General features: G+C 37.5%; 1 protein-coding gene across 1 annotated transcript in view; it reads left to right on the forward strand.

The window, feature by feature from the left end:
* kcnk5a (potassium channel, subfamily K, member 5a) overlaps window positions 1-21,876 on the forward strand; it is a 105,693-nt gene that overhangs the window by 69,871 nt on the left and 13,946 nt on the right. The window contains exons 2-4 of the mRNA XM_067454691.1: window positions 5,767-5,878; window positions 8,817-8,983; window positions 9,135-9,303. Coding sequence (XP_067310792.1) covers window positions 5,767-5,878; window positions 8,817-8,983; window positions 9,135-9,303 — 448 coding nt within the window. The remainder of the gene's footprint in view (window positions 1-5,766; window positions 5,879-8,816; window positions 8,984-9,134; window positions 9,304-21,876) is intronic.

Here is a 21,876-nt window from a genome sequence, read left to right on the forward strand (position 1 = left end):
TAGTAGCTGCAGTGGTGTTACAACCTGAAAGATACAATGTAACCTAAACACTGCTAAATAAACACTTTTACTAAATACATTTGACCTTGTTCAGTTCAATGAGCAATTCCCTGTAATCTTTATTATTATTTTTTTATTTTATTTATTATTTATTTGTATTGCTTCCTGGAACATAAAGTGTGAACTATTATGTGTGCATGTGTAAAAATCATTGTCAAACAAAACAAAAAAAAAAATAGCTTGATTGTGGTGCTAAAAATGAATAGCCTAATAATAATTACCAGAAAGGATTTTGGCAACTAAACATGTTTGCAGTTCAACATTTAATTTCCTCAGTTCCTTTCCTTCAGCAATAGCCTCTTGATATTTTCGGGTGAGAGATTTGTATCTGTTCTCAAGTTCATCAAATTTAGATTTTGGAATTAATTCATCTTCACTCTCACTTGATGTCTCATCGACAATATATTTTCCCTTTTTGGGTGTAGAATCTGCAGGAAACAGCGGTTGCTTCCTTTTCAAGGCTTGTCTCTTCTTCAAAATGTCCATCAGAAAGGTCTGCTTTCCTTCTTCAATGCTTGCTTTCTGGGATGCCTGAAAATACAAGTAACAAAAGTATGAGTCTTTTAAATGTTTTAGTTAATGGAGTTCATCAGGCAGTCTTTTCATGTTACCTACAGCATTATCCTTAGCTTCCTTCTTTTTTGAAGTTTTGTTCTCTTGTGGACTTTTATCAGAAAGCTTAGGCACTCGAATTCTTTTTCCAGTTGCCAGCACAATCTCAATTTCCTCACAAGTTTCTGGAAAAGCAATAAGAATAGCTTTTTTTTCTTTTTCTTTTTTTTTTACCAAGTAATTGTTTATGTTCAGTCTAGGATTACACTAAAAGTAACATCCATTTTTACTCTATATGTAGTTTTAAACCTCTAAACTGTTATATAAACTAATGTGATATCAATTTAAACATTGTTTAGAATCTTAATAAATCTAATACATTATCAGATCACGTTACATAACACATCAGGGTTACAATAGATACAAAGAGACAAGTAAACGTTAGGTAACAGCAGGATATTATTAGCAGCACATTTTTATTATCGGGTTCAAATATGTCACAAAAACGTCATCAGATTTGTAAGCTGTTCTTGTCCACATGTGTAGATATTGTAAAAGAAAAGATACTTGCCTTTCATCAACAAAATTTGTCCCTTAAGGAAGCGTCCCTTCCGCAGGATCCAGTAGTGTGAGCTGAGAAATCCGCCGTATTTTTCGGGTCAAAGTGTCTAATGTCTTTAATATTAACAACATCTTTAACCCCATCGTCTAAATAATGTACATATGCGAACATTATTTTTTGTACAAACGATGACAATGTTAATATCTGAAGATATGCAGGCTTTCTGTATCCGTATTCAAAAAGTAACCGTTAAACACGTCACGTGAATGCGCGTGATACTTTGTGGCTCGCGCAGTAGTTATGCAGTAACGTTAGTTGCGCATAGAAACACACAATAGTGTTTTTCTTTTCCTTTAATTAAAGCTCCACTAATGTAAGTGACAAAAAATATGTTTCTGAAACATAATGGCACTAAAGTAGATAATGTGGAAGAAATTGAGGCAAACGATGGAGAAGCTATGGATTTAGAGGAAGGAGACTGTGTAGATAGTGACCGTGAAATGGCAAGTGATGAGAGAGTCACTGAAGCTGATAAAGGCAGTGATGTTGAGGATGATGGAGGAGAAGAAAGCCAGTCATTTGCACATGATACTGGTCCCAAATTTGATGAAATCCTAAATGTCCCAATATGCAGATTTCTCTCAATTACAAAGCCTGAACTACTCCTTCTGCTCATAACATTCACACTAAAGCACAATTTAGCATTTACTGCACTGCTCGACATTTTGAAATTTAATTTTGTTTTCTCTAAAACGGTACTGCCAGCCAGTAAGCACATGCTTAGTAAGGTGTTCACACACTTCAGCCAGAGAACAGAACTTCATTTCCTTTGTACATTCTGTCAGTCATATCTTGCAAGTCATAAAAAAGATAATCAGAGGAAACACTGTGTGTTCACTCTGTAACAAGACAAAAACCCAAGATCTGAAAAATCAGAGTTACTTTTTAACTTTACCAGTGGATTTACAGATTAAGTCACTCCTTGAAAATGACAACTTAAGAAATGCATTCAATTTTAAATTTACAAGAGAAACATCAGAGAATTTACTTAGGGACATTTATGATGGTGATATGTACAAAGAGCTCTCACACCCAGGTGGAATTCTGTACAATAAGGAAAACCTTTCATATGAGTTCAATTCAGACGGAAGTCCATTGTACAAAGCCTCAGGTACATCAATATGGACAATACAGCTGGCTATAAATGAAATTCCACCTATTGAACATAGAAAAAACATGCTACTTGCTGGTTTGTAGCATGGAAAAGGGGAACCACGGATGGATATATTTCTTCACAAATTTGTAGAGCAAGCGAAAAACTGTTTGTAGATGGGGTCATGTAGTGGAACAAAATCACAAATTCATGGATAAAAAGTAAACTGATAGGGTTATGCTGTTGTGTGGACTCTGTTGCTTGACCCATGATGCAAAACCTCACCCAGTTTAATGGCTACTATGGTTGTGGGTTTTATCATCCAGGAGAATATATCTGTGGAGCAGTCAGGTACCCTGTTAGTGAGCAACATGCTGACAGAAATGCATTAGAGATGATCCATGACATGGAAGAGGCCGTTAGAGGTGGGCAACCTATCAGAGGGGTTAAGGGCCTATCACCATTGGTGAATTTACCATATTTTGATGTGGTTTATGGATTTGTGCCAGATTATATGCATTGTGTTTTACTTGGCGTGACTAAACAGTTGTCAAAGTTGTGGCTGGAGGAATCTGGTAGTGAGTTCTACATTGGCTCTCCATATAATCGTGTTGTTAATGAACGTTTATCTAAAATAAAACCCCCTCAGTATATTCGCAGACTTCCCAGGGATCTCAGTGAAAGAAAGCACTGGAAGGCTGCTGAGTGGAGAGCTTGGCTTCTTTTTTTTTTAATGCACTGTCGTGCCTGAAAGATATTCTCCCATCAAAATATCTTTGCCACTATTAGTGCAAGCTGTTTACCTACTTTTGAGTGACAGCATTTCAAAAGATGATGTAAACAAAGCAGACCAACTACTCCTTAAGTTTACTTTTCGCTTTCAGATGCTGTATGGAGAAAAGTGTATGACATTTAATGTCCATTTACTACAGCATTTGTCAGTGAGTGTAAAAAATTGGGGACCTCTTTGGGCGCATTCAGCATTTAATTTTGAAAATGGCAATGGAAATCTTGTAAGATTTGTTAAAAATGCCAGGGGAGCACCACTTCAAATTGTTAACAAGTTCATTATGAATAGAACTCTTCCATTGTTAGCAAGCACAGACACAATCTGTGAGAGCACACGAGTTTTGTCGAGAAGTTACTGAATCAAACAGACTAAAGCATACCGACTCACTTGGTGATGTCTGTTTTCTTGGCTCTACTGAAATTGTGTCACTCAGTTAGGAGGAGGAGGAGGAGGACAAATTAATCAAATCGTGTTAGCTTAAATCTATGGTGTCGAGAGCTTAACGTGTTGCAACTCATGAAAACGCATGCAAATACAAAAACAAAACAACAGTAAATTAAAAAAAAAAATCTTAATAATATAAAAATGTAAAAATACCGCCCATAGTTCAAACATGTTATTTTAACTGAGTGTAAATAGAATCTATTTGCTATTAACACTTGGTGTAAAGGGCATCTATTGTTATTTGCACTTACATAGTAACTCGATTCTATTTACACTTAAGACAAATAGCCACTATAGCGTGAAATTGTATTTTAACAAATGATTAGTTAGTATAGTTGACTTATACAATAGTTCTACCAGTCCAACCAGGTCACCACCAGCAGCTAAGCTGGTCCACCAGCTCAACCAGGTCACCACCAGCTTAGCTAAGCTTGTCCACCAGCTCAACCAGGTCACCACCAGCTTAGCTAAGCTTGTCCACCAGCTCAACCAGGTGACCACCAGCTTAGCTAAGCTTGTCCACCAGCTCAACCAGGTCACCACCAGCTTAGCTAAGCTGGTCCACCAGCTCAACCAGGTCACCACCAGCTTAGCTAAGCTGGTCCACCAGCTCAACCAGGTCACCACCATCTTAGCTAAGCTGGTTCACCAGCTCAACCAGTTTGCGTTTTTAGTGTTTTACTACTTACACAATTAAATATAATGATAGTATTGATACATACCTGTCAAGTATCCCGTTTTGGCCAGGAAAATCCCGTATTTTACCCTTCTTTCCCGCCGTCCTCCCGTATTCGTATTTTCCTGTAAATCTCCTGTATTTTAACCTGCGTTATTAAAAAATAATACCGGATGTAAAAAAAAAAAAAAAACATTTCCAATCTGAGCTCTGTAACTAGCCTCGCGATAACTGGCATCTGCAGTAGCCTACACTACAGTACTGTAGGTGGCCGTTGTCGCGAGGTTAGTGTGTAAGGTCAGATCAGATGACGAGTGACAGTGCGGGGAAAAAACAAAACAGAGACGAATGATGGACGTAACGATAGAGACGGAAGGCACTCCTGCCAAAAAACCCAAACCCTCATGTAAATACCGTGATCAATGGGACAGCGAATTTAATTTTCTGAAGAGGAGCAGGTGGGGGACAGTCACGTGTTTTGTAAGTTTTATAACTGCGACTTCATCATGTGCGACAGCGGAAGATCTTTTAAAGTGACAGTAATCCCTTATAATGACAATGCAAAGAACAAAAGTAATTTCTCACTAAATATGCTCTGTTCTTGAGTAAATAACTTCAGTACCTTTAATAAGGATTATTCTATATATAATTCAGAACTTATGCAGTGCAAACTGATAACAATTTATGTATATTTCCTACTTGTTAAGTTGTTATACAGATAGGAAGAGCACAGGTACAAATAAAATGTATTATTATGGGTTTATGTGAGGATTTATGCCCCCCCCCCCCCCCCCCCTCCAAAAAAAACCAAAAAAAACCCCACATTTGTTAAGTAGCTCAAGTACGTCAGCTAGACAAGAGAACGGGGCATCGGTTTAATGTCTGTGGCTTGTCTTGTCACACAGCATTCAGTGTAGACAAAATCGCTGGTTATAATGGGTGTTATTGGTTCTTGATGCATCATGTCGCATTGCTTGCATCCTGTGTATGATATAGAAAATTCTAGAGAGATTCAAATGAGGACTGTGGTACTATCAGAAATGTCTCCCATTTTTTAAAACACAGCAGGCTTATTTGAAATATTGTGAAAATAAGAGTTATGAGCAAACCTACTAAGTTGTCAGATTCAAGCTGTATAAATGTTTATTCGATTAATTTTGAGAGGGAGGGAGAGAGAACTGTGTGCATGTGTTTTTTGTATAATTGCACTTAACATATTCTTTTATCTGTGAAGTAAGAGATGTATTAAGCCTTGTTCAATATACCTCTATGATATCTTTAAGTGATCTGAGCTCAGATTTATTGTCGAGAAATGTTTATTTGAATTATGGCCCACTTATGTCTTAGAGAAGATTGTTTAGCTATGGCAGGCTCATCAGCATTGTCAGGGGCTGCTGATAACATCACTCGCATAAGAAGATTTAAGTTCTGGTCTCAGACACAGCATATCCACATATCCACCTAACTCTCTTGATGTTATACCTTATTGCAATTGGCTGTTTTCATCAGGTTGTTTAATTTTGAAATAGGTGGTGTCTGATGCTGCAGGACAAGGTGTCACCATCACAGGGGACAAAGCCTTCAACAACTGGAACTGGCCTAATGCAGTCATCTTCGCAGCTACAGTTATCACAACTATAGGTAAGGATCTGTTCCATTTAAGCAGTAACTTGGAGAAATAATCAAAGAAAATGTAGCTTTCTTAGAAAAAAATCAACAACTGATTAAAGGTGCCCTAGAATGAGTTGAAACAATATGTTAAATTGTTCTCTGATACCTACATGGAGGGTATGTGGCTTATTTAAGGGCAAAAATTGTCCAGATACAGTTTTACAGGTCCATTTACAACCCTATAAATTGTCCCTAGGATGTAATGCCCTGTTTTTGCATTATTTGGAAGAGTCATGAATATTAATGTTGAGCTCTGCTCTGATTGGCTTATTTCAGCAGCACACAGCAGTTCAGTTGTTCAGTGAAGCGGCTTGTGAGTCCTGACCATCCTGACAGAACACAGACCGGCTGAATGACACTTTAAGCAGAACATCTCAAATGCAGCTTACTTGTTTATTGGTGTTTTCAGATCATTTATGCGTGAGAGAGAGCTCGCATGCATATGGTTGCCAGATTGCACGTTTAGGTAAAACACTGGAAAGTATAAAAAGTCCTCACGTCCACTGCACAGCCTGGAACATGACATTTGTGTCCATGAGAGCTGCGGCTTTCGCTATCCTTGCGTGACACTTGTTTACCTACAGTCCCGATGATTCGGCTCCGTCAGTTCCGCCTGACAATGAAAATGTTCGGACTAGGGATGTCAACGATTAATCGATGATCGATTAATTGTCGATAAGACATTTGATCGATAAGACGTATCGATCATCGATTAAGCAGGGTCATGCCCGTGCGTGCGGCTCAAACGCGAAACGGGAGGAAAAATGATGCGAGCGTGCCCCAGTTCTATTTGGGACCATTTTACAGCTGGAGTCACACCTTCATCATGACTGCAAGTTTGCATATGCATTCGCAGCCTTTTGTTTTGTGGAAATTTTGTAATATTATGTTTAATTTGTGCAGGCCTATCTATAGCTGATTTATCTCATAAGGATGCATTTGGTTAATAATTAACGTTAGAGGTGAGCGGTAGTAGTAGCGTGGCGGTGATCAGCTTCAGCATTTAGCTCCAACAGCAATGCACAGCTAATAATGACTATGAGTGGGACTGTCATATTACACAGCATTAATGAGAACACTATTGTAATAAAACATTGTGATTGTTAAGTATTTGGGTTTATTTGCCATGTGTTTCATTGCGTTGATCCAGGAAGAGCACGTGCACAACATGGTTCTCGGTCACGCACTCTGACTCGCGCATGTAACTTGGTTAAAGTTCACCTGTGCATTCACATCAGATTGTGCAGAAGTAATTTGTAATATTACATTTATTTTGTAACGTTATATATGTGATCAATCATATAGGATGCGTTTCTTTTAGCGAAATAAAACGCTCTAGCAAATGGCTTCAGTCAGTGATGGCTACCGGTTTTCATTCAGTGCTTCGGCGCATACAGAGCAATGCATAATAACGATGATTGGGACTGTCATATTATATAACAGAAATGAGAACACTATTTTAATAAATGGTTGTAAAGTCATTGGGTTTAGGTGCCGTGTTCAGAGCTTTGTTCCAGGAAGAGCGCGTCTCCCATTCTGAATATGAATATTAGCAACTCAATTCAAGTTCACTTGTGCATTTGCATCATTTTGTGAAGATATATAATTTGTAATACTTTGTTAACTTTATATAAATCTGATTAATTTCATATAGGAAGCTTTTTGTTGAGTTAAATAACGCACTAGCAAAGCTTCAGTGTAACTTACCAGTGTTGATTCAGCGCATCTGCTTCAGCTCGCGCAGTTCAAACAGCAACGCGCGACTAATAATAACTATGATTGGGACTGTCACGTTACATAACATTAATGAAAACAATATTTTAATAAATCGTTTGAATTAATTGGGTTTAGGTGACGTTTCAGTGCGTTGTTCTTGGAAGAGCGTCCACACATTCTGAATAATCAGATCTGAGGCGGCGTTCGTGTTGTATTAGGCCTACAGGTTATATTTGGTTATTAAATAAGTCATTTAATTAAAGTATAAATAACATCGACTAGTTTTACAATCCCATAGCTCTTTGTTTAGAAAAAAATCCTTCTCATTCGAACATGGCGTTTTGAGCAGCATTTGCACATCCTGTCATGCAGTCGGCTACAAGCCACTGCTGTAGACGCATATTTAAATGGACTGCATTTATATAGCGCTTTTATCCAAAGCGCTTTACACTTTTGCCTCACATTCACCCATTCATACACCGATGGCGATGTCAGCCATGTAAGGCGCCATCCAGCTCGTCGTGAGCAACTGGGGTTAGGTGTCTTGCTCATGGACACTTCGACACTTGGTCAGGTGGAACCGGGGATTGAACCACCAACCTTCTGGTTTGTAGACAACCTACATGAACCACTGAGCCACTGCCGCCCCGCAGTTTTTTAGTATTATGCCTAACGATTAATCGATTAATTGATCGTTAATTTAAACGACGATCGATCATGGGAATGTGAAAATTGACATGTTGGGGGCGTACATATTAATGATCCCCAGCGATTGCGTTACAGTTGGTGTTATGTTGAGAACCACTTATTTTTCTGTGGTGTTTTTCATACATGAGATTTACATAAGAAGTAGGAGGCAATGGTGTTTGAAACTCACAGTATGTGATGTCCATGTACTGAACTTTTATTATTTCACTATGGCAAGGTTAATTCAATTTTTCATTCTAGGGCACCTTTAATATTATATTCTACCATCATTGACACAAACATAATTTTATAAGAAGTTATCATTATTTTCCATAATTCAGAGCCATTCAGGCATATCCCTTCATAGCATTGTTTTTGTTTGTTAGCTTAATATTTAAGATAAATACTTCTAAATAGTGTTCAAACTGTAAATGGAACATCGAAGATAAGTGGTATTTATTATAAAGTGCAATCAGTTTTCACAAAAATGTTTTTATTTCCACAGGTTACGGAAATATTGCGCCCAAAACGCCTACAGGGAGGATTTTCTGTATATTGTATGGACTTTTTGGAGTGCCGCTGTGTTTTACCTGGATCAGTGAACTTGGAAAGTTTTTTGGTGGAAGAGCTAAACACCTTGGGCAATATCTTACTAAGAAAGGAGTAACATTGGTAAGGAACAACCACACACAGCCATTGAATTTAAAAATGAATAACCCTATAATATTAGCTCTAAGAACATCTAACTGCATTTTGAAAATCTATTTTTATGTTAAAAGGTTGTTCTTTTTTTTTTCCTTTTTCTTTTTTTGGCTTCTCAAAGCGGAAAACACAGTTCACCTGCACAGCTGTCTTTCTGTTATGGGGTGTGCTGGTCCATTTGGTGATCCCTCCATTTGTATTCATGTCTCAAGAAGGCTGGACCTATATCGAGGGCTTGTATTTTTCTTTTGTCACTTTGACAACTATTGGTTTCGGTGATCTTGTAGCAGGTGGGTGTCTTGTTGTTAAAACTGCTTGTCATAATGGATCACTTTTGAAAATGGATAGACACTTAAGTTGACTTGATTTATATCTATCTGTCTATCTAGAAATGGAAACATTCTAGCAAGGGTCGGAAATTAACAGGGTTAATTGAAATTAGTCGATCAACTGTCATTATAACATAGTGGCGCATTCCACGGGCGAGTATCCATGAGCTCTAAATGCAGTGGCATTTACTGTATATTAGTCAACAGTAAAAAAGAAGTCTGCTGCAAACACTGAAGTTTTGTTTATTTTGTACACTTGACAAAGTTCTGCAGATTCTCTACAACTTAACAACAAATTTCAGATATGATGCATATGTGATTCATTTTGCAGTGTAGACAGCTTCACTTATTGTAACTATAAGTGTTCTTGTAAGAGCACTGAACTCTGTGAGCTTGTGATAAACTCATTGACTGCTTCAACATTCTTTTCTTGCTTTCTGTATATCCCTTGTGCACTGTTCGATTTCTGTATACACCCTTTATGGAGCTTGTCAAAATGACCCTAACTGGATTCAATACAATTCCTCAAAAATCACACTATGAAAAACAACAAAGATTTAGGTACAAACTTTAAACTTTTAATATCAACATTTGTCAAATATTCCAAAAAATATATATTTGAAGATATGATTTAATAAAAATGCTTTTTTTAACCATTTTTTAAAAATGTTTTGTTTTGACAAATTTGAAAATAAATAGTATGCTGACATGCACATTTTTTAACTTTTTTTTTTTTTTTTTTTTAAACATCATAATTGAACACTTAAATTTAGCTGTATAATGAAAATATTTACTTTTCCTAAGTTGGCTGTTTTGTAAACTCATTTCACAAAGTCAAGTATTTACTTCTAACATGATGAGCACACAGCAAGTGTGCTTTCTGCATATGAATTTCTTGCACTTCACACACATGGTGCTGGTTTTGCTGTCACGCTTAGATCGGCACACCTCACATCTCTTCAATTTTTTCCTAAAATCTGTGTTCACTCCTTCATTTTCTGTGGATCTGACTCCAGATCATTTGCTTGCACTAACTCAACCAAAGCTGCAGTGTGGGAAAGCTCATTATTCACTCACAGAGGAGTGAGAAACAAAACATAACAAAAACATACATCAAATAAATGTTTTTTATTTATATTTTGGTTCTGTGAAGCTGCCTTTGAAAATCCTACATAAAATGTTTGGTTAAAAGCTAGGTATTTCAGATATCTTGAATATATAAATGAGAGCTTGTCTGTCAAAGATTTTAATTTGTAATTTGTAGGGTTGACCCCTTATAGTCGAAGATTCGGTGCATCGATATGCAGGACCGGATTCGACCACTGATCTCATGGTCGAATCTTCGCGGGTGTTATGAAATGAGGATCATAGTCATACCATTTTGGCAATATGGGGGTGCTCAATATTAGTGTTATAAAGACGTGTCGTGGGGCTGAGTGATTGCCCCTTTAAGGGCACTGAGCTTCGCACCGGACGCGCCGCGCCTTTAAAATTCAAACACATACACCGACGGCGGCATTCGACGCCTGTCCGCAGCGATTAAATGTACATTTCCCTCAAATCGTGAATGTACGTGCTGATTTCACCCTGTGCTACAAGATACACTCATCGTGCAGCTCTTCTGTCAGAAGTCTATGTAAAATTGAGCTTGCGCGTATATAATGTTCACATCTGCCTGGTGTGAGATAACGTTACCTGAGACACGGCGCTGAGCTTCAGTCCGGTGTGAGACCCCCTTTAGGCACAATCGGCTTAAGAACATGCATATAAACGCACTGTGTTCTTTTCCTCTCTAGGCAGGTATTTTTTTAGGTTTATTTGTCAAAATGTTCTTTTATATATTTGTGTGATGTTCTGTGTTTCGACCGCGGCTTTTAAATGTTATGAGAGAACGGTTAATTTACTAATGTAGTGTAGCCTAGTTTTGATCACTTTATTAAAAGTGGTGGCTGTGTGTAAAGTAAAATAAAAATAGTCTTAGCCTCCTACTGACTAGTGTCCTGCCTTTCCCAACCCTTTATTCCGTTTTTTTTTTTTTTTCCAGTCTATGCTTTACACACACATAGATAATTCGACTTTTGGTCGACCATAGAGAGATTCGAAAATTCTGATTCGAATGTGTAAATCCTTAGTCGGGGACAGCCCTAGTAATTTGCCATTAATTCTGAACACCATGCTTTTTGAAGTGTGTTTGGTTAGGGTTACAGCACTTTTAGATACACTTACACTTTAGAACTGCAGTTGATGCCCTGACATACATAAAATAAATGTTTTTATTTTGTATCTGTACAGTTGCTTTTGAATAGCTGCCTATGAGAGTCAAATTGACCCACGAACATCACAAACGTAATAGTAGCTTTGTTTGCATATGTCAGAAAACACCAGCGTGTTGAAACTTGGCATGCATGTTCATGATGATAAATGAGTCACAAAATATCAAGAAAAAAATAAAGGTTTAATATTATATCAGGTAGCTTGAACAAATAAATGATAGGTAATTTTTACCATCTGTGGCTGACAGAATATTTTTCTATATTGAAATAAGAAAATTTTTTTTTTGCTTCATACGGTAGTAGTAATAATAATAATAATAATGAAAAATAACCATATGTTGATAAATAAATGGTAAATGAGAGTCACAAAATATCTAGAAAAAAAAACATAGGTTAACCAGTATTTCCAACAACTTGAAAATCGAAACGGGTCAAATTGACCCGCAACTTAACACAAGGGATATACATATTCCCGAATTGAATAACTGTGTTGTTTATCGTGCTACTGATATATGACAAAAATAATTATTGTCTAAATATTGTAGCCCTAATTTGTGATTCAGGGGTTCTCAACTGTGGCCCTCAATTGCTACATTTATATGTAACCAAATAATCCCATAGTAATCAGAATGACTACTCTTCGGACTGAAAAGCCCTAATGTAAGCATCTTAGTTCACACTTGTAGTTTGGTTAGTTTAGTTTGTTTGGTCCGGACCAAAAAACATAGTCCTGGTCCGCTTGGCGTTCACACTGACATTTTTAACAGCGAACCTAGAGTTACCGAACCAAAGGCGTAGGGAGACGGTCACAACCTGATTGGTCGGTTTATATGACGTAGAAGCTTGCTTACCAAACATTCAAATAATTTTATGGCATTTTATGTACATATGGCATTATTTTTTACCAGCTGAGAACTCATGAAGAGCTCATAAAATGTTCAAAACATTCAAAACAGCACTAGGATTTCCTCCATTGTATGCAGAAACTAAGCTCTGCTGCAAATGAGTTGGCAGTTCCGTCATCTGTACCGACTAATGGGCAACATGGGTCCTTTGATGAGAGGAACGAGGTATGCTTTTTGTGTGTTGTTTCTGGCATTTTGAAACATGCTCATCAAACCAAATATTGATGAGGCACTTACCCCCTCGTTGCTCCACGTTTGCCCTCTAACCTTAACGTTACTCATTTTGCATACACCGGTCGATCTTTCTGCATCGTCAAATTAGCTGACTTGTAGAATCTTGTGACATTACGACTTAATCGATTAATCTTACCCTTAATCGATCCAATTGAAAGTGGTGGATTATTTCTATTCTAATCCAAATGTGACAACATGTAAACACTTGATCGGATTGAAAACCGAGACTGAAAGGACTGCACATATGCAGTGACTTAGTTTAATGACGTATGATGTGTGGAACAAGCTGTTCTTCCTGTTGAATAAAGCACAACATAAAATCCAGGCCTGGTCCTCTCTCGTCGTTCTCTGGTGTCACTCGTCCTTATATGCCTCCGAGCTCCCTCATGAGAGAGCCTCGTAGGAGGTGATGCTCTTTCGCAATCACACCCTGGTCTCACTTGCTCCTCCCACGTCTCTCGCTCATCCACCTCACCACAGTGTCATATATAAAGGAGTGTCCCGTCATTCTTAAATTATTCACTCAGTTCCTGTGATGTGGAGCAGCACAAAATCCCACCAGTCCTTGTTTCGGATTCTCATCCACAGATGATTTTGGGGTGAAGGATGGGGCATTTTACTGTGTGATAAAACATCCAACCTTTAATGTTCCAGCCTTTAACAGCACGTCAATTACTCTAGTGTAATCGCACGCCATCCTAAATAAACCCGTCTCTTGTGTGATACCCAGAAATTTTGAATATTCCGATCTAATATGATTTCTGACCTGTAAGGTTGCCAGAATAATAACCATACACTGTTTGATAATAGGCCAGAGGAAAACTGGCACCCCGACCGAGCCTGGATTCTTCCAAAGTTTATTGTTCTCCATCATGCCCTAGTGGAGTTTTGGTTCCTTGCCACTGTCGCCTTTGGGCTTGGCTTGCTCAGTTGGGGACAGTAAAATTATGATAGAAGTTATTCAACTAATTATACAAAAAATGTATGAATTAGGTTTTAGTTAATTCTATAAACTATAATACAGATCTGCCAACATTGTCGTTATAGGATAAATTAAAATAAGCTGATAACTGATCACTGTTTTCTCCAGAACGACTATACAGCCAAGTCTAATTTTGTTGCAATATTATACTGTTTGACACTGTGAAGCTGCTTTGACACAATCGTGATTGTAAAAGCGATATAAAAATAAAGTTGATTGATTGACAATATTGCAACAAAATTTGATCGTTATAAGACCTAATTAATTCTATTTGTATATTTAGTTGAATAATTTAGATCATAATATTAGTGTCCCCAACTGAGCAAGCCAAGCCCAAAGGCGACAAGGGCAAGGAACCAAAACTCCACTAGGGCATGATGGAATGAATTATTCAACTAAATATACAAATAAAATTAATTAGGTCTATTAATTTTGCCCATCAACCATATAAATGTTCAACACCGCTATATTCTGCGTCAAAGGGACACACGCTCAGATGTAAATGAGAAGCACATGAACGAGTGAAGGAGACACGCTGAATGATGTGCCGCTCAATGACAGCAGAGGGCATTGATGAATGCAGCAGTTACCCTGGAAACCCCGCAAACAAAAGTAACAGCGCTAGTTACGTTTTTAAAACAGCCATTTGTTTTTTGTAATCTCAGTGTTGTTCATCACAGCACTTAATACTTGAAGACTTAATAGGCTATTTATTTTCAAACTTAAACATTTTATGTTTTAGTCAGGACTACAACATGCCCTAATGATCAGAATTGTTTTTTTGTTGTTCAGTAAAACTTTAAGACATACGACTTCATTAGTTAACATGTTAATTCATTATTACCAAACTGACAATGAACAATACTTAAGAAATAATTAATTAGAATTAGAATTAATGAATAGAATTAATTATTTTAAGTAATGTTCATGTCTTAGTTACTGTTTAAAAAATCAATGAACTTTTTTAATGGACCTAAGATAAAACAATGATCAGCTGTATAATCGCTCATTTTAATTTATCATATAGCGACAATGTGGGCAGATCAGTGATATCAGCAGATCAGGGGTCTCATTTATAAAGCGTGCGTACGCACAAAACGGCTGGAAACGTACAAATGCCAGTTCCCACGCAAAGGTTGAGATCTATAAAAAAACAAACTTGACGGGAGAATGTGCGGTCCTTTAAGCAAACTTTGAGCTGTGCGTACGCACATTCTGGAGACAAAGGGAATTGGCGACACAGATGGTGAAATTGTGAACTGAAGTTAGATTGTAGAAAATAAATGTGAAAAGAACAATTATAAGAATTAAATAATGACATTTCATTTTCACTCCATTTCATACATTATATCCCCATTGTCATGAAGATTAAATCCAACAGTGTTATCTGTGCTGATTGGCTATATGCATCTAGTAAAATCCAAACGTAATTCAAAATGTATTAAAATAATATATCGCTGACTTAGTCACATTGTCTACAACGAGCAGGAGGAGTTGGAGTGACTACATGTGATACAGAATAGCATGAAATTACCCTGCACAACACAGTGTAAAAACGAAATATTTTCCTTAATGTAGGCTACATATATCATAAAATGTCAAAGTCTGCAAATACAATCATGAAGCACAATCGCTACTCATCATTAGTCCTAACTATTACGGTGTTCATTACAAAACCGTCATGAAGCATGTGTTCACTATAAAATTTTCGTCTTCAATTTCCCCCCACAAATTAATCCTCTGGGGTTTTGTTGAGGTGTTAACAATCAGTTTATTTGTTAATAAACATAAATCCTCCGGTGACCCGGGTTTGTAATGCTTCATGATGGTACTGCTGGCACTGTTGGAGGATTACAGCAATGGCAGAATAATGAGTGAATGAGTTTTCATCTATGGACATTATCAAAAAAACTGCATGAATTTTATTTGATTTAAAGTGTTTAAAATGAACGAAATTAACATTTTTTTTTAATTAGCCTAAAATTAGACAATTTATTTGTTTTTATGGATATTTTGATATATTTATTCTAAAACATAAAAAGGATATTGAATGATATTCAGCAATGTAATGTGTAAGGCACAAATAGGATTTATAGTCAGTGTCTAATATTTTTCAATGTCTTTTACCTTTGACAGTGTTAAACAGGGTGTCACGTGGATGGTAATATGCATACAAATGATATGCAGATGAGCTCATGCATAGTAAAACAGGCCATGTAAGCTCTATATATGGTTATTTCAGGAAGGAGACATGGTGAAGAAGCACATATGCACAATCTGCTGCTGGCTGTGATTTTTATAAAGGGATTTTTGCGCAGCTTCTAATTTTTTTTTTTTTGTGTGTACGCAAAATCTAGCTTTTGTACGTACATACACTTTTAGGATGAAATCTAGGCAAAGTTTTATAAATGAGCCCCCTGATCAGTTGATACAGTTAATTTAGAAATTAATTTTGTTTGGATATTTAGTTGAAAACTTAATCGCAATTTTAGTGTCCCCAACTGAGCAAGCCAAGCCAAAGGCAACAGTGGCAAGGAACCAAAACTCCAGAGCATGATGGAGAAAAACAAACCTTGTGAGAAATCAGGCTCAGTTCTCATCTGGCCTATTAACAAACAGTGTATGATTATTATTCTGGCAACCTTACAGGTCAAAAATCATATTAGATCGGAATATTTGAAAGTTGGAGATCATGCAAGAGACAGGTTTATTGAGGATGACGCATCAATTACACAAAAATATGAATATTTAAAGGATCGGAGTCATCGCGCCAGAGACGGGTTTATTTAGGATGACGTATCTCGTAAACAATTATTAAATATGAATTTTCGAAAAATCTGAGTCATCACGCCAGAGACTGGCTTATTGAGGATGACTTGTCTGGAAAACAATTATGAATAGGAATATTTGAAAGATCGGAGTCGTCACGGCAGAGAGTTTTATTGAGGATGACGTTTTGTGGAAGCGATTTGTGAATCCATTTGTTGATGGCTTACTCTGCATTGGTGGATCTCTTCTTGCATATTTGTAAATTGCAGCACAGTGTGTGGATTTTGAAACATTTCTAGCGACTAGGGATCAGCAAGTATATTTGGTCATGGGCCAATTTTTTTTTTTAAATAGACCGTGGGCAAGAATATAGTCAATAATTATAGTCGATAATATAAGAAATAAATATAAGAAATAAATTTATGAAAAATACAACTAGAATTTCCTGACATACTGTTAGTGTCTTTTGTAACTGGTAGTGAGATGTTACTCTGTTAAAAGTTGGATAAACTAATAAAGCAGTAGTGACATGTAACCTGTATCTTCATTCACCAACTTGCAGCACAGACCCCCGTGCTAAGACACACATATGTGGGATAAGTAGAATGGATAAAAATAACTAAAAAAACTAAGTGGACTTGAATAAGCCCAATAATGGCATGTTTGAGTCATGCTCAAAACAAATTATTTTATTTCCTCTTTCCATATTGTGAATAATACATGTGTATTTTAATTAGCTTGTTACAAAATTATGCATAATTTGTTGTAATTATTTGACATAGCCTACTGTTACACTCAGAATTATTCCTTGGCATCCTCATGTACTAAACTGCATTGTTTAATTGTTTGCATGCTGGAGGTACACTTACGTTGCATTCAGACTCAGTGATGATAACATTTAAGCTAGCAGTATCAAAGAGTCTAAAGAAGAAACTCGACAGCCAAAACGGGGCATACAACGAATAATGGGACCAAACTGTGTGAACGACAACAATTGCTCCCACAGCGTGCGTGTGTTTATTCCATGTGGTGTTGTAGTTCTTTCTTTTGCTAGTCCAACTATTCTTCACTGTATTACAACTACAAATTAGACCAGTATGGATCTTGTATTGCAGCCAATCAGCTTTCGTGTTACTGGCACGAGCCTCTTTCAGTTTGTACCCCCATAAACGCATAATACAGATTTTTTTCTTCAGCTGACGATTCTTCCAATTCCGCGATGGTGAAAATGAAGGCAAGTCTTTCTCACAATCTTGCATAATGACCAAATAAATGTATAATATACACGATTGCACTAAAAAGAGTTAATAGCAGTGATGTAAACGCCGAACTCCAATGTCAGACTGCGTGTGTTTGCTGACTGTCAGTGCTCACGCGAGTGTATTGGATGTTATTTCTAGGCTCATTAGCCTACTCTTGAATGACCAACTACACACATTGGCCCTCATTTATCAAAAGTGCGTACACCAAATTTCCAGCGTACACCTTGCGTACACCCAAACCCACGGTGACTTTGAGATTTATCAATATGGACGTTGGCGTACGGCACGCTCAAATCCTACGCCAGCTCAGGAGGTGGTGTACGCACGTTTGAGTTAGTGGGAAAATGCGCAGAAAAGCAATTCCTAACACCACAAAACGCACTGACAAGATATGCTATATTATGACCCACTGTTAAAAACCACAACAACAACATTTAGTGTTTATTTTTGTGCAACATGAACGTCAATGTTTAATTTGTGTGACTTTACCAAAGCGTTTGATCTGTAGGCATATGTATTCCTCCAGTCGCGAGCCTGTGCGCTTTATCTTACGTTTTAGGCCCGCGCCTGGCACAGCAGCTGCGCACGGACTGGGACTAAAATAATTCAGACTGACAAAATAATAAAAATGGCCTTCCTCTTTTAAATAATAATAAAATCAATAAAAACGGCATTCTTCTTCTAAATAACAAGCGTCATTAAGAATAATAATCATAATAATAATAATAAGAATCTTACAAATTGTCATGTAATTATTAATGTGAATGAATCTTACTCCACATCACAACATCATCACTATTGTACACCCCAATACATGTGCCGCGATACGAAATTAAATGCTAATTGTTTCAAAACGTGTTGTAAAATAATGCATTGTGATGGTAATTTGTCATCCAAACAGCTATTTAAACTGCTGGAGTGCGCTTCTCAACCCCCACACTAACAGTAGCTACTCGTAATTTGGATCCATATTTTGTTTTTGTGAGCACCTTTAATCCCACTCTTTAAACTCCCAAATAAAACAATTTCAGGTTTTTTTCCACTTCCCTGGTGATGGTCTCGATGGGCGCGTCTCAATCATCTCAATAGTTCAGTAGTCAGAGCACTGATCAGGGAGTCAGCCCGTTGACTTATGTCCTAATCAGTGCCCTGACTAGTGGACTAGTGAGATGATTGAGCGCGCCCGATCTCCACGTCGGAGAAGTTTCGTTTCTTTGCTGTCTTCTGTTTGTCCATGGCGTAAAATGAGGGCGTGGGAGAGGCAGAGACTGGGCGTGTCATTCTAATGACGATCGTTTTCAGCCGCCGCATTTATCAAGGGCAGGTATTGCGTACACCTGAATTGCAGAGGTGCGCACAGTTTCATAAATCAGGCGGTGAGAGGAGTGTAAGCATAAACTTACGCCAACATATACACCCGTTTCTACGCAAGATTGATAAATGAGGGCCAGTATGCATATGTCTATATCCTGACTTGAGTAAAAAAGTTTGGGACGTGTCAGTAAGTACTGGATCTGCACATTAATTAAGTTCTCAAAGTGAAAGCAAACTAATATACTTTAACAACAACACAAACAGGGAAAACGGCACTTAAAGCACTGTTATGTATCTTTATGTTGTATTAATTTGTCCTATTCTGACAATAGCCTATTGTCATTTGTTTATAAGTATATATTTTATTACTGATCAGTTTACTTGATTACTTAATTACTTGAAAACTTTTTACTTATATTAAGCAATTGCTTATTGCTGTGGTTTACTTGTAAGATTTTAGTCATATTTCCCACCCTAAGAGATCGTGTTATTAAAGATAGATAGCACACCACTGGACCAGCCTTATTTTTTTGTTCATGCATTTTGTTTGCCATGTGTGATTATTGTTATGGTTAATGTGGCATCCTAATTATGAACAAAATAAAAATGGAAGTGACTACCACAAAATAAAATAAATAATTTTGATTAAAAAAATGAAAATGTAACGTGTATGTGCTAATCCCGGTGGGATTGAGCTGTTTATAATAACATTACTAATACTTTGTTAAATTTAAATAAATTAATTCGCTTTGCAAGTAGCCTAATTTAATGATTCTGCATTTCCTGTGCATGTTTTTTTTATTGTGCGATATAGGTCCTGTTACGGCCCAGGTCTAGGGCAGGACCGCAACATAAATGACACAACACAAAATGGCTGTTCAAGTACTCATTTTATTCACTCATTTTCTTTAGGTTTTTTTTGTATCAAGTCTTTTGTGAGGCAGCCATTTAAAAACACCAACAGAACATAAAGTAAATAAACGAAATAACGGAAGCAAATGATCAGGGGTGAGCAAATGCCAAAACAATAAACAAAACAACACTAACTTCCCATTAATGCCTAACTCCACTGTGCATCAAAAATAAAGAAAACAAAATACAGCAACATAACCTACCTCCCTATCTATCCAAACAAACAGGAGAAAAAGGTGGTGGCCAAGTGGCCTACAAAATAAATAAGGCACTCACCCCCTACAGCTTCACAGGTGTTCAACAAACAGATACATAGGACATAGAAATTCAAGACATAAAGCTCTCACGATATTTAACAGCACCCTGTTAGAATATAACTTGATTTAACAGCATTTTCACTAAAGCTGAACATCAGAGCGAACACATCAGCAATGATAATCAAGGAGAGATTCACATAAATGAGATAAAGACACATAACAAAGAGTGTGCGGTAAGGTAAAAGGCGAGAGCCAAAAGTGAGAGCGCCCTCCGGGGAGACTTGGAGGAATTTATAGTCCAAGCCTCATCTCTGGTCCAACCACTGACGGTCTCTCATTAAACCTTGAGCCAATCCTGTGAGAGAGGAGACACAGGAACATACACAACATACAATATGTCACAGACATAACACCCCCACCCTTAAAATTACAAATAAATACATTTGTAATACAAACAAAAACTTCTTTAGATGGATTTACACAGTAAGAATTCTGTTTGATGGGAGAACAACCACCCACATCAATGTCATGCTCCAACACTGTGGTTTCACTGGGCACCTCAGAGAAAAGACACGGAAACTTTTCAATTAGAGCAATATCATCATCCTTCTGTACCGCCATGGCAACACACTTATCCAATGACGGGTCAGCTTTTTGTGCAGCAGCCAGCTGCTCCCTCCCTGTTCCCAACAGAGACTCAAGTCGGACTGCAACAGCTTGATCAGGAACACGGACATTAGAAAAAACATCCTGCACACCCTCATTTCCATCAGTCATGAATGTTTCAGACACATCTAGAACATCATCAAATTTTCTAGTCTGAGCGCGTGTCACCGCACAGGCAGGAAAAACAGACGGAAATTGTCGACCCACATCAATCGGTTCGCGTAACTCAGTAACATCTGGGGTATCCACTACGATTGGCTGAGGAAACACTTTACCACCAGCGATATCGTTACCCAAAATCAGATCGACTCCTTCAACAGGAAGCTGGGAGCGTACCCCCAACTTTGTGAAACATGTGAACAAATCAGACTGGAGATAAACTGCATGTAAAGACACTTTAACACAGCCAAGCTCGATGCCACGGATTAACACACTCGAGCCGCAGTATGATTGTTCAGAAAATTCTAGCGCACTTTCCAAGATGAAGGACTGAACGGACCCGGTATCTCTTAAGATAGTAATAGGCTTCAAACCTCCCTGCGTGTCTGAAAGAGATACAGAACCGTTCGCAATAAATGGACAGTATAGGTCAGTATGCAAACTAGAAATTTAAGAAGGCATAGAAGCAGTCTGGACCAAAGCAACTCCTTTTGGTTTCTCCGGAAATTTACCCCGATTCCAGTGCTTACAATCTCCAATTAAATGTCCTGGCTCCCGGCAGAAAAAACACACGCGTCTTTCTCCTTCATGAGACACATTCGAAATGACTTCTCTATACTCTCGGTTTCCCTTATCTTTATTAAAATCTTTCGTGCTATTTTGCACAGAAAATTCAACAGGTGAACTCTTTTTCTCTATACACAGACGGGGTAAAAACAGTTTTGTGCGTGAGCACAAATTCGTCTGCCAAAACCGCAGCTTCCGGTACAGACAAAACCTTCTGTTCATTTAGGTATACCA

This window comes from Pseudorasbora parva, chromosome 10 (assembly GCF_024679245.1).
Source record: "Pseudorasbora parva isolate DD20220531a chromosome 10, ASM2467924v1, whole genome shotgun sequence".
Lineage (NCBI taxonomy): Eukaryota > Metazoa > Chordata > Actinopteri > Cypriniformes > Gobionidae > Pseudorasbora > Pseudorasbora parva.